The 12,872-nt window shown below is 40.2% G+C and overlaps 1 protein-coding gene across 3 annotated transcripts in view; it reads left to right on the top strand.

Moving 5' to 3' along the window:
* cacnb4a (calcium channel, voltage-dependent, beta 4a subunit) overlaps positions 1 to 12,435 on the top strand; it is a 66,947-nt gene extending 54,512 nt beyond the window's left edge. For 2 of the 3 annotated variants that reach the window (XM_034221705.1, XM_034221707.1), the window contains 9 exons: positions 648 to 727; positions 985 to 1,004; positions 2,404 to 2,484; positions 4,608 to 4,666; positions 4,756 to 4,865; positions 8,235 to 8,386; positions 8,721 to 8,816; positions 9,385 to 9,561; positions 10,520 to 12,435. In XM_034221705.1, coding sequence (XP_034077596.1) covers positions 648 to 727; positions 985 to 1,004; positions 2,404 to 2,484; positions 4,608 to 4,666; positions 4,756 to 4,865; positions 8,235 to 8,386; positions 8,721 to 8,816; positions 9,385 to 9,561; positions 10,520 to 10,783 — 1,039 coding nt within the window. In that variant the 3' untranslated portion in view covers positions 10,784 to 12,435. The remainder of the gene's footprint in view (positions 1 to 647; positions 728 to 984; positions 1,005 to 2,403; positions 2,485 to 4,607; positions 4,667 to 4,755; positions 4,866 to 8,234; positions 8,387 to 8,720; positions 8,817 to 9,384; positions 9,562 to 10,519) is intronic. The other variant, XM_034221706.1, reaches the window with a different exon arrangement.
* Positions 12,436 to 12,872: the final 437 nt, after the last annotated feature.

Below are 12,872 nucleotides of genomic sequence, written 5' to 3' on the forward strand. Positions count from 1 at the left end.
GAGAGAAAGCCTTTGAGCTCCAGACTGTTTCAGAGAGAATCCTTGATAATCCATGATATGACGTTTCATCACGGCAGCATTTAGTTTAGACAGTAGCTGCCGGGTCCCGCATGAGCTCAGACCCTCCTTTTTCTTTTAATACATTTTTTTTTTTTTTTAAAGCTTTATACCCAAATCAGCACTTTTGAAACAGGAAGTGAAATAGAGGGATATGAGGCATGGCTAGAATGGGGGATCTGTTTGGTATTTTGAGCAAAACACTTCATAGACATATTTTGTATATGTTTTGATATATCTGAGACCTATGCTATTGCCTAGAAATAGCATGATAGGTGACCTTTAAAAAAACAAGAAAAAATTGTGCAATACAATGAAATCCAAAATGTAAGGCGGCATGTCGTTTTATATCACAATATCTAGATAATATCAATTTATTACACAGCATACAGTATGTGTAATAGTCCTGTCGTGTCAAATGTCTTTTATTCACATTTGGTTAACCTTATCGTGGTTTAGTCGACTAAATATCTGGGCTTTTCATCTTCAAGGAAAACTGTAACTGTTACAGTCTAGTTTTAGTGTTTTTGAGTCATCAGATTATATTTAACATTTCGATATCTTCTTCTCCCTCCTGCTCTCATCACCAGCAGTAAGACCAGCGCGAATTCCTCCACTAGTCTGGGAGACATGGTGTCGGGAACATTCAAGCCGAACCCAAACTCTGCAGGTTAGTCCAACAACAACAACATCAACAACAACAACAACAACAACAACAACAACAACAACAACAGCAACAATAAACAAGTCTATCTGAGAGGAAATGCCGTCCACTGATACAGAAGGAACCGTTTATCTCAGGATTTGCACTTTGCCTTTGTCTGTGTTCAGCTCCTGTGATGCTTTATGATGTCTGATGTGATTTCTCATAGAGTCACAGTCCAGTATGCAGTAAGCATTTATAACTGATGCTTTTTTTTCTTTCAGGAAAGCAAAAACAGAAAGTGGTGAGTATTGCCATTTTCAACCCATTTATTTTAAATGTAAAAAAAAAAATGTAATTTTTTTCAATTTAAATATTTTCCATTCTTTCTAATATTTTAACTTTTTAATGTTCACATTGTTATATTTATTTTCTTGGACATTTAATTTGCTTATTTTATATATCACTAATATAATATGGTTTGCTTTATTCTTGTAAATATAAAATAATCAAATACAAAAATTAAAAAAGAAAAAGTGATAGATTTGCATTTACATGGTGTGGAAGAGTGTTGGTTTTCTTACATTCATATTAAAGGGGACCTATTATGCAAAATCCCCTCTTCTACATCAACATGTGTCCCCTCTTCTTCATGTCTCTTCTACATCAACATGTGTCCCCTCTTCTTCATGTCTCTTCTACATCAACATGTGTCCCCTCTTCTTCATGTCTCTTCTACATCAACATGTGTCCCCTCTTCTTCATGTCTCTTCTACATCAACATGTGTCCCCCTCTTCTCCATGTCTCTTCTACATCAACATGTGTCCCCTCTTCTTCATGTCTCTTCTACATCAACATGTGTCCCCTCTTCTCCATGTCTCTTCTACATCAACATGTGTCCCCTCTTCTTCATGTCTCTTCTACATCAACATGTGTCCCCTCTTCTTCATGTCTCTTCTACATCAACATGTGTCCCCTCTTCTTCATGTCTCTTCTACATCAACATGTGTCCCCTCTTCTTCATGTCTCTTCTACATCAACATGTGTCCCCTCTTCTTCATGTCTCTTCTACATCAACATGTGTCCCCTCTTCTTCATGTCTCTTCTACATCAACATGTGTCCCCTCTTCTTCATGTCTCTTCTACATCAACATGTGTCCCCTCTTCTTCATGCCTCTTCTACATCAACACGTGTCCCCTCTTCTCCATGTCTCTTCTACATCAACATGTGTCCCCTCTTCTTCATGTCTCTTCTACATCAACATGTGTCCCCTCTTCTTCATGTCTCTTCTACATCAACATGTGTCCCCTCTTCTTCATGTCTCTTCTACATCAACATGTGTCCCCTCTTCTTCATGTCTCTTCTACATCAACATGTGTCCCCTCTTCTTCATGTCTCTTCTACATTAGCCAATCACCAACCAAGGTAACCCCCCCCCCCCCCCCCACCTGCATCTCCTCCTAGAGCACCATTGTGTTCTGTGTAACCAAATGTCTCTCAGAGGGGCGTGGGGAGGGGCTCCTTATTTTCATCTAAAGTAACAGCACTTTGGAAACAGGGCTGAAACAGAGGGGATTATGGGTAATGCTGCAATGATCTGTTTGGTGTTTCAGCCAATCAGAGACAGGCTCTGTATATATCTGAGACCTGTAATATATTGATGAAACCTTTACATTGTGACTGTATGTCCCCCCCCTCCAGGCTGAGCACGTCCCTCCCTATGACGTGGTCCCCTCCATGAGGCCTGTTGTCCTGGTGGGACCCTCCCTCAAAGGTTACGAGGTAAAAGACTCTCTGCTGATCCTCCATCAGTCTGGCTCTTTCACATGCAGGGATAAGAGGGTTACTTAGAAAATATATTCCTTACAATTACAAGTTACCTGTAAAAAAGTGTGTTCAGGGACATAATAAAGGAAATATGAATAGGTTTTTTGTATATTGAAAGACAACAGGACAATGTGACCTTAGAAAAGAAAATGTATTTAGGATCAAAAATGGTTTTATTGATAAGAAAATCTGCCTTTCATGAAGCACATTCAGCCGATACACCAACACTGAAACACATGAGCACATACTACAGTTTAAAAAAGCAGAAATAAAATGTGAGCTGACCGTTTAGTTTAACACACAGTTGAACTCACACACACTATTTTATGAACGTATAGGTTCACCTGCTGAATTAAACACAGAACAAATGAAGCAAAGAAAGTGAAAACCATAAAGCAGACCCAGGCAGTAGACGTATAGATTCAAACTGAGGAAGAGGAGGAAGCGGAGGAAGATGAGGTAGAGGAGGAAGAGGAGGAGGTATGAGAAAGAGTCAGTTGTCATGGAATCACAGTCTCCGCCTCCCATTCCGCTGTTGCCGTGGTAACAACCTTCTGGGTAAACTGCATCGTGGAGCACAGTTTGAAATTAGAAACAGAGATGAATGCTCTGAGGTCTCTCGGACTGAGATGAGAGGCTGAACGGTGTGTTTCTACAGGTAGAGTGGAGAGTTCAGCTTTTTCATAACATCAGATTAGACGGCTCATTGCGATGACTCCATGTCAGACAGCACTTCAGATGAGCCAACAATAAACATCATGATGTACAAGATCTTCTTATTGTTTGCCAGTATAGGAGAGGCTTATATGTGTGGCCCTATTAGGCTTTTGGGGGTTGTCCCTTTCCTGTAATGTGTTATATAGCTTTGTGTGCATGTAAATGGTCTGCAGAGGCTACAATCCCTGTGTGTTTTGACTTCTTTGTTTACGATTAAGATCAACCTTTATTAATCCCAGTGGGGAAATTCCGATTTGTACACAGTGACATCACTATGTAACACTCATATTGGCTTGTGCTCCAACACATTGTAGTGATAGGCTAAGGGGGCGGGACATCTCTAAACGGTTGACCAATCACAACAGAGCCGGCCAGCTAACCAATCAGAGCAGACTGGGCTCTGGTTTCAGACAGAGGGTGAAAAGAGGTGCTGCAGCACAGACAGTATGAGAGAAATAAAGAGCTTTTTGAACATTAAAGCATGGAGACATGGAGAGACACTACATACTGATATGTGAGCATAGTAGGGCTCCTTTAATGTATTAAGTCCACATGTTGAGTGCTGGGCTTGTGTCGATGACAAAGAGGGTGAGCTAGGCTCTGATATTTTCTGTTGAACTTATGGTCCTTTAGTTATTGTTTTATTTTCTGCAACAAATATTTCAAGGAAACTTTTAACTTGTTCAAATCTGCAGAAACACTAAAAAAAGAGACAGCTACTGTTTTGATTCAAGGCCTCAGACATGAAGTCCTACTCGTCAGGAGAGACTAGAAGCTGCACTTTGCAATCCCCCCAATTCATCATCTGTGCATCGGTTTTTGCGACACTTCTCATTGTAACTCTTAATCACTTTTTTTGAATGTGTCCTGCTCTGCCGAGAGAGCTGAAAGGAAAGAAACTGTAGACGAATCGCTCGGTGTGTAAGAGTGTGTAATTCACAGCAGCAACCTGAATACACACCAACAGAATGAATAATAAGAGTCCACTCGCGCAGCGTCCACACGGCGGCGTGCGTTGAAGCTTGCCGGTGGGCGTGTCTGAAACTCGACCAACAACCAATCACATGAATCTCCCGCCCCGGACACACAAGCACGCGGTTTGATTGGCTAGAGCTTGTACTGGCATATGATTTGATTGGCTGACGCTTCCGTCGAAGCTTCAAAAGTTGAACATTGCTCAACTTTGAAGCGGGCAACGTGGGCAAAGAGAAACGACGGAACCACAATGCAGTTCAGCAAAGCGTGACGTCACCCCATTCAAAGTGAATGGGCAGAAGCGTTGAGGTTTCAACGCACGCTGCCGCGGGGACGGGACGTTACATTCTTTTGCTTGATTCTTCTTCTCCTCTTCATGGCTGTAGGTGACAGATATGATGCAGAAGGCGCTGTTTGACTTCCTGAAGCACAAGTTCGAAGGGAAGTGAGCAACCATACATACAGAGAAGTGTCATATATTGAGTCATCCTCCTGCCGGTTTCCTCTGTATGACGTGTGTGTGTTTCGTTTCAGGATATCCATTACAAGGGTAACAGCTGACATATCGTTGGCCAAGAGGTCAGTACTAAACAACCCCAGTAAGAGGGCCATCATTGAGAGATCCAACACCCGCTCCAGCCTGGGTAAAGCTCACTGTTCCACTCAATGACGTGCATGTGTTGTGGGTGAATGTCACTGAATGGATGGTTATAACCAGGGTTGAGTTCTGTTACAATAACTAGTTACATGTGCAAGAAATGTAATTACACTGAACAAAAATATAAATGCAACACTTTTGTTTTTGCTCCCATTTTTCATGAGATGAACTCAAAGATCTAAAACATTTTCTATATACACAAAATAACCATTTCTCTCAAATATTGTTCACAAATCTGAAAAAATCTGTGATAGTGAGCACTTCTCCTTTGCCGAGATAATCCATCCCACCTCACAGGTGTGGCATATCAAGATGCTGATTAGACAGCATGATTATTGCACAGGTGTTCCTTAGGCTGGCCACAATAAAAGGCCACTCTGAAACGTGCAGTTTTGCTTTATTGGGGGGGTCTGGGGGGGTCCGAAAACCAGTCAGTATCTGGTGTGAGGGGTAGGGGTAGGGTTAGGGTAATGTTGTGAATCGAGTGGCCCATGGTGGTGGTGGGGTTATGGTATGGGCAGGCGTATGTTATGGACGACGAACACAGGCTACTCGATTCACAACATTACCCTAACCCTAACCCTAACCTTAACCCTAACCCTAATCAGCATCTTGATATGCCACACCTGTGAGGTGGGATGGATTATCTCGGCAAAGGAGAAGTGCTCACTATCACAGATTTTTTCAGATTTGTGAACAATATTTGAGAGAAATGGTTATTTTGTGTTTATAGAACATGTTTTAGATCTTTGAGTTCATCTCATGAAAAATGGGAGCAAAAACAAAAGTGTTGCGTTTATATTTTTGTTCAGTGTAGTAACCTAATCCAAGTGTCGCAATATAGGAGTAATCTAACTAATTATTTTCTGTTCCTTTTGGATTACTTTAAAGAGGCTCTATTATGCTTTTGAGGGTTTACCCTTTCCTGTAGTGTCACGATCACAGGTACAGATCAGAACCCAATAGCACGACTCAGATACAACCAGTTTTTAGCAATGTTCAGTTTATTCAGGGACAGGCAGGGTCAAAACCAGGAAATCCGTCAGACAGGCAACCAAAACCAAACAGGGAGCAGGCAGGAACTCGAGATCCGTATACAGGCAGGCAGGGGTCAAAAACCGGGCAGGACAAACATCTAGGCTAGAGAATAACACACACTGGAGAGCTTGGCGGAAACGACAAGACAATCTGGCAAAGGACAAGTGATAGTGAGGTGGTATAAATACTGTGGAGTGATGAGGGAATGAGTAACAGGTGAGGGGAAGGGCTGGGGAGACCAGGTGAGGGAAGTGAGCTGATTACAAGGGCCTGGAGGAAGGCGGGGTCTGAAATGACAGGAGAGTTAAGATGAACCAAACAAACAAACAACAATAGATGTGTCTAACTTGTGACATGTAGTGTATTATATAGGTTTTTGTAAATGGTCTGCAAAGGCTAAAATCCCAAATGTCTCACCCTGCCTGAAACGTCTCCATTGGACTCCTTTGTTTACTTCCTGAACAAAGTGACATCACTATGTAAAACTCACGCTTCTATTGGCTAGCGATCCAACACATTGTACATGATTGGCTAAGGGGCGGGACATCTTTTAGCAGTTGACAAATGACAACAGAGCCAGCTAACCAATCAGAGCAGACTGGGCTCTGGTTTCAGACAGAGGGTGAAAAGAGGTGCTGCAACACAGGCAGTATGAGAAAAATAAAGAGCTTTTTGAACATTAAAGCAGGGAGACATGTAGAGACACTACATACTGATATACACCTGAACATCAGCAGGAGAGGACTCTTTAAAGTAGAGACACTACATACTGATATACACCTGAACATCAGCAGGAGAGGACTCTTTAAAGTAGAGACACTACATACTGATATACACCTGAACATCAGCAGGAGAGGACTCTTTAAAGTAGAGACACTACATACTGATATACACCTGAACATCAGCAGGAGAGGACTCTTTAAAGTAGAGACACTACATACTGATATACACCTGAACATCAGCAGGAGAGGACTCTTTAAAGTAGAGACACTACATACTGATATACACCTGAACATCAGCAGGAGAGGACTCTTTAAAGTAGAGACACTACATACTGATATACACCTGAACATCAGCAGGAGAGGACTCTTTAAAGTAGAGACACTACATACTGATATACACCTGAACATCAGCAGGAGAGGACTCTTTAAAGTAGAGACACTACATACTGATATGCACCTGAACATCAGCAGGAGAGGACTCTTTAAAGTAGAGACACTACATACTGATATACACCTGAACATCAGCAGGAGAGGACTCTTTAAAGTAGAGACACTACATACTGATATACACCTGAACATCAGCAGGAGAGGACTCTTTAAAGTAGAGACACTACATACTGATACACACCTGAACATCAGCAGGAGAGGACTCTTTAAAGTAGAGACACTACATACTGATATACACCTGAACATCAGCAGGAGAGGACTCTTTAAAGTAGAGACACTACATACTGATACACACCTGAACATCAGCAGGAGAGGACTCTTTAAAGTAGAGACACTACATACTGATATACACCTGAACATCAGCAGGAGAGGACTCTTTAAAGTAGAGACACTACATACTGATATACACCTGAACATCAGCAGGAGAGGACTCTTTAAAGTAGAGACACTACATACTGATATACACCTGAACATCAGCAGGAGAGGACTCTTTAAAGTAGAGACACTACATACTGATATACACCTGAACATCAGCAGGAGAGGACTCTTTAAAGTAGAGACACTACATACTGATATACACCTGAACATCAGCAGGAGAGGACTCTTTAAAGTAGAGACACTACATACTGATATACACCTGAACATCAGCAGGAGAGGACTCTTTAAAGTAGAGACACTACATACTGATACACACCTGAACATCAGCAGGAGAGGACTCTTTAAAGTAGAGACACTACATACTGATATACACCTGAACATCAGCAGGAGAGGACTCTTTAAAGTAGAGACACTACATACTGATATACACCTGAACATCAGCAGGAGAGGACTCTTTAAAGTAGAGACACTACATACTGATATACACCTGAACATCAGCAGGAGAGGACTCTTTAAAGTAGAGACACTACATACTGATATACACCTGAACATCAGCAGGAGAGGACTCTTTAAAGTAGAGACACTACATACTGATATACACCTGAACATCAGCAGGAGAGGACTCTTTAAAGTAGAGACACTACATACTATATATGAACCTGAAAATGAGCAGAATATGGCCCCTTTAATATACTGTATGCCACAGCGTGAAATGTTTATAACTCATACTTTAAATGTTTTTCTGCTATATTGTTGTTTTCTTGATGAAGCGGAGGTCCAGAGTGAGATAGAGAGGATCTTTGAGCTGGCCCGGTCTCTACAGCTGGTGGTGTTGGACGCAGACACCATTAACCATCCTGCACAGCTCATCAAGACGTCATTAGCACCCATCATCGTCCACGTTAAAGTGTCCTCACCTAAGGTAGGATCGCAGGCTTGGATACCAACCATCCAAAAAAACAAAAACAATTAATAGCAACCTGTAAACAAATGTAATCTATAACCTAATCTGAGTATCAAAATATACAAGTAATGTAACCTGATTACTTTCAGTTTTGGATTACCTCAATATCAAATGCAATGCTAAGAATATTCATACAATATGTCCTATATATGTGTTGCAATGTTGGAGGAGACTGTGACCTACGTTTTTCATTGCCATCTACACTGTAGCTAATGTGCACATGACAATAAAGCCTTGAGTCTTGCATCTTGACTTTAACATGTACGTTCTAATGTATATTTGCTTGCCACAGGTCCTTCAGCGGCTGATCAAATCAAGAGGGAAATCTCAAAGCAAACACCTGAACGTGCAGCTTGTTGCAGCGGAGAAACTATCACAGTGTCCTTCTGTGAGTCAACTTCAAACTTTTATATCCAGAATTAAGCAGCAACTCCTTACTTTTACCAGATGTGAGACTCTACTTTCCTCCCTTTTCCCTCCCTGGTAGACCCCCCCCCCACACACACACACACACACACACACACACACACACACACACACACACACACACACACACACACACACACACACACACACACACACACACACACACACACACACACACACACACACACACACACACACCACACACACACACACACACACACACACACACACACACACACACACACACACACACACACACAATAACACAGACTATAACACCCCTTGTTGTTAAAATACCAACCAACTATGTGCAATATGTGCAATATATATATATGCCGTTAATAACTGCGCAATATATACCTGGCTGCTAATTCCTCAGAACTGTTACAGGATGTGTATTTTGAACTTTTTTATGCATGCTTCTTCATATCATTAAGCTGTCTTTGGCTCTTTTTCTGCTGTAACAATGTAAATGTCCCCTCTGTGGGACTCATAAAGGTATTCTGATTCTGATCCCCTCCGCCCTTTAGGAGATGTTTGATATCATCCTGGATGAGAACCAGCTGGAGGATGCGTGTGAACACCTGTCAGAGTACCTGGAGGCGTACTGGCGTGCCGCTCACACTTCACTGAGCACGCCTCTCAACCCCCTGCTGGGCCGCAATCTGGGCTCCACTGCGCTCTCTCCGTACCCTGCTGTCATCCAGGTAGAAAACTATTTAGCATTCACTTTAGTTTGGTTTAAAGCCTGACATCCCTGATCATTTATTACTGCGCTGAACAAACTGAAACGTTTACTTTAATGAATTTAATCCAATGTACCATCTCAACAGATTTCCCATAACTGTATGTGGTTAGTTGAAAGCAAAAATATGAAGTAAAAAGTACAAAATATAAGGTTCAGCTTAATAATATTGCTTTCAACTTACCTAATACAGTTATATGAAATGTCCGTTTTTGTGTGTGTGTGTTTGTATGCTTTCCTGTTCAACTAATGCCATTTAAATATAACTTTTATCAACCTTCTGGATTAGATTACATTATACTTTATTGATCCGAAATTGGGAAATTGTTTGTCAGAGCAGCGTGTTAACAAGGCATTGCACATGAGTACGAAATAAGATAAAATAGAAAATATTACAGTAATATAGTAACAGTAGAAAGATGTATCAAGTAACTTTATTGAGTACACAATACAAAGAAATACACATTATACATTTACAAAATAAGTTAGAACACACTATAATGGTCTCAACTACTTCTAACAAATTATACAATATAAAATAAATAATACAAATAAACATTAACACTAAAAATATACATGTGGGTAGAACATATACAATATACAGTTATTATAAATAATAAGCTAATACACATGGGTGCAACTAACAAGATATCAAATATACATTAAACATACACACATAGCCCACTGTGTACATTATACAATATAAAATAAAATGAAATAAAAAACATATAATAAAAACGTACTTAACATGTAATTAATTCTTTTATTTTGACTCAGTTAAATACGTTTAAATATGTTTTTCTCTTCTCTTTCTGCCAATCTCTTGAGACCCTATTTTGGGTTTTCTATGACGTGTTTTTTTGTTGTTGAAAATGTAATAAACTCAAACTCATTAAATATATATGTTCTCCCTCAAACAGGCTCAAAGAAACCGCAACAGCAACCACACGACAGCAGACCTTTCTCCTGTGGAGCGCCGCAGCCTGATGGCCGCCGACGAGAACTACCACAACGAACGAGCGCGGAAAAATCAAAACCGCTTGTCCTCTGGATCGCAACACAGCCGAGACCACTCCCCTCTGGTGGAGGAGGAATATCAGGACCCCTATCAGGATGCTTACCATCCGCATCGTAACCGAGGATCCCCAGGAGGATACAGCCAGGACTCCAGGCAGCGGCACTGATCTGTAAATCTAAACAAAGTGTAGGATGTGGACAATAAAGGCAGATTTGTGATGAAACTACTACATTCATTTGGACTGTAACAACCCTTTGTCGATGTGTAGTACCTTCATTTCTCCTGTTGGGCCTCGGCTCCTGCCAATTGAGCATTTGAACTTTAAAAAAGAGTAAGAGTCCTGCTCTTGCTTTGTGACGTGAACCAAGGGAAAGGCACTGGTTGAGAAAGTAGCACAAGGGCAAGTTTAAAATGAGCTAATCTGAATACGCCCCAGATGTGAAGTACACTAGCAGGTGATCAGCTGTTACAGTAGCATGCAGAAAGGACAGGTCACTTCCTGACTCAAAACAGTGCCACAAAGGACCAAAAGGTGATGCTCAGAGCATACCTGTTTGCACGCGTCCAAAAGCAGGGTTAAGAAGAGTATAATGCATCTTTTAAAGTTTGTTTGTCCGCGATGTGAGTGTAATAAATCTGTTTTGAGTTTCACACATTTGCTTTTGAAGTGACATGAATGTTGTTGTGGTGACCTCTTCAGGGTTCATACGGTAGCTCCCTGAGCCATGTCTTTGTTATTTTGGGATGCCATTTACCGTATCAATACAGACATGTAAAAAAGGAATCATGCAGTACATATTTCATAGCTCCAAACCTCAGGAATGAGAGGTCATTTAGACCTAGAAGTGTGCGGACAGATGTAGCGTTTATCACCCATGTGAGGGGGAATCAATTCTATGTTGAATGGTAAAGGAATTAATGATTTAGTTGTTAAAGAAAATATATATTACTATATCTAAGGAACTCTTCCAGGATAATAAGTTGTCATGCCAGCATGTTTCTCATGTGCCATGCATTTATCAGCAGTTTCCTGTCATGTGATTGGCTGAACATCATTTGGGAAAAGATGGAGTTAGATTTTAGCAAGTGACTTATATTGAGGGCTTCCGTGTGTAAATACAGTCAAAAATAATCGAACCGAAACTTTTAATTTATTAAAATGCTCACTTTCAGTACAGACAATGACAGTCCAATCATTGCTTATTTTCAGAGCCTTGCATACACCTTCAAACATTTGATTTAGAAAAAAAACATACTTGTTGTAAAGAAGAACTAAATTAACATTGAGTAGCAATCTATCAGGCATCCATGTTCATGTTTTCAGCTGAAGCCTTTTCTTTGTATTTAATTTGAGATGCATTACAGACTCCTATTTGAAAGCACTTGGGCAGGATGGCTGTATTTGTCGAAATGTGTTTTACTTTAACAGAAGTTCCTGACATGTTCTTAATCAGATGAATGCACTTGTATGCTGCCAGCTGATACAGGATCAATATATCATAAGCCTTTAATGACATGTATCTTGTAACTAAATGTTTGTTGAAGTTCACAAGTTTTTCAACATTCCTTCCTGTTCGTTTAGGCCAGAGATCTCATTGTGCTTCAGAGAGTCTGGAAGAGAAAGACCAACAAGGAGACTTTTGTTCTTATCTGCCATATACTGTAGCTTTTATTGTTGTTGTTTCAAAACTCTGAGGCAACAATTTAAAAGATTTCAATCCTGCCTGTGTGAGAATGATGCATTGATTAGAGAATTTGTGTGCGCTGTAATTTTACAATTGTAATGAAATAAACTGCCCTTATGCTGTTGTACATAAACACACAGTTTGTCTTTATTTCTCCATATATCTTAAGAAAATATAACATATATATTTGTATTGATAAATCTTTCAATCAGTGGGATTACAAGATTACAAAAATGACATTTTCCAGAGCTTAAAGCCATGCCTTCAAATGTCTTGCTTTCTTTGAATTATATAACTCAAAGGTGTGTAGATGATTGGTGTATCAAACCATAAAATATTTGTTTTTTAAAGAGAATTTCTGCCATTTTTCAGGTCAACTAATGAATGTATTGACTGATTGTTTCAGTACAACATAATCATTCACTAGTTTAACATGCTATTTAGAATTGTCTATGTCTGCAGTAGTCAATAATTTATAAACATGGACATACTATAGTATTATTGCTATATGTGTGTTTGTTTTCATTTTCCTTAAGTCATTATCAATCTACAATGTAAAAACTGTATGGT

This window comes from Gymnodraco acuticeps, unplaced genomic scaffold, assembly GCF_902827175.1.
Source record: "Gymnodraco acuticeps unplaced genomic scaffold, fGymAcu1.1, whole genome shotgun sequence".
In the NCBI taxonomy this organism is placed as follows: domain Eukaryota; kingdom Metazoa; phylum Chordata; class Actinopteri; order Perciformes; family Bathydraconidae; genus Gymnodraco; species Gymnodraco acuticeps.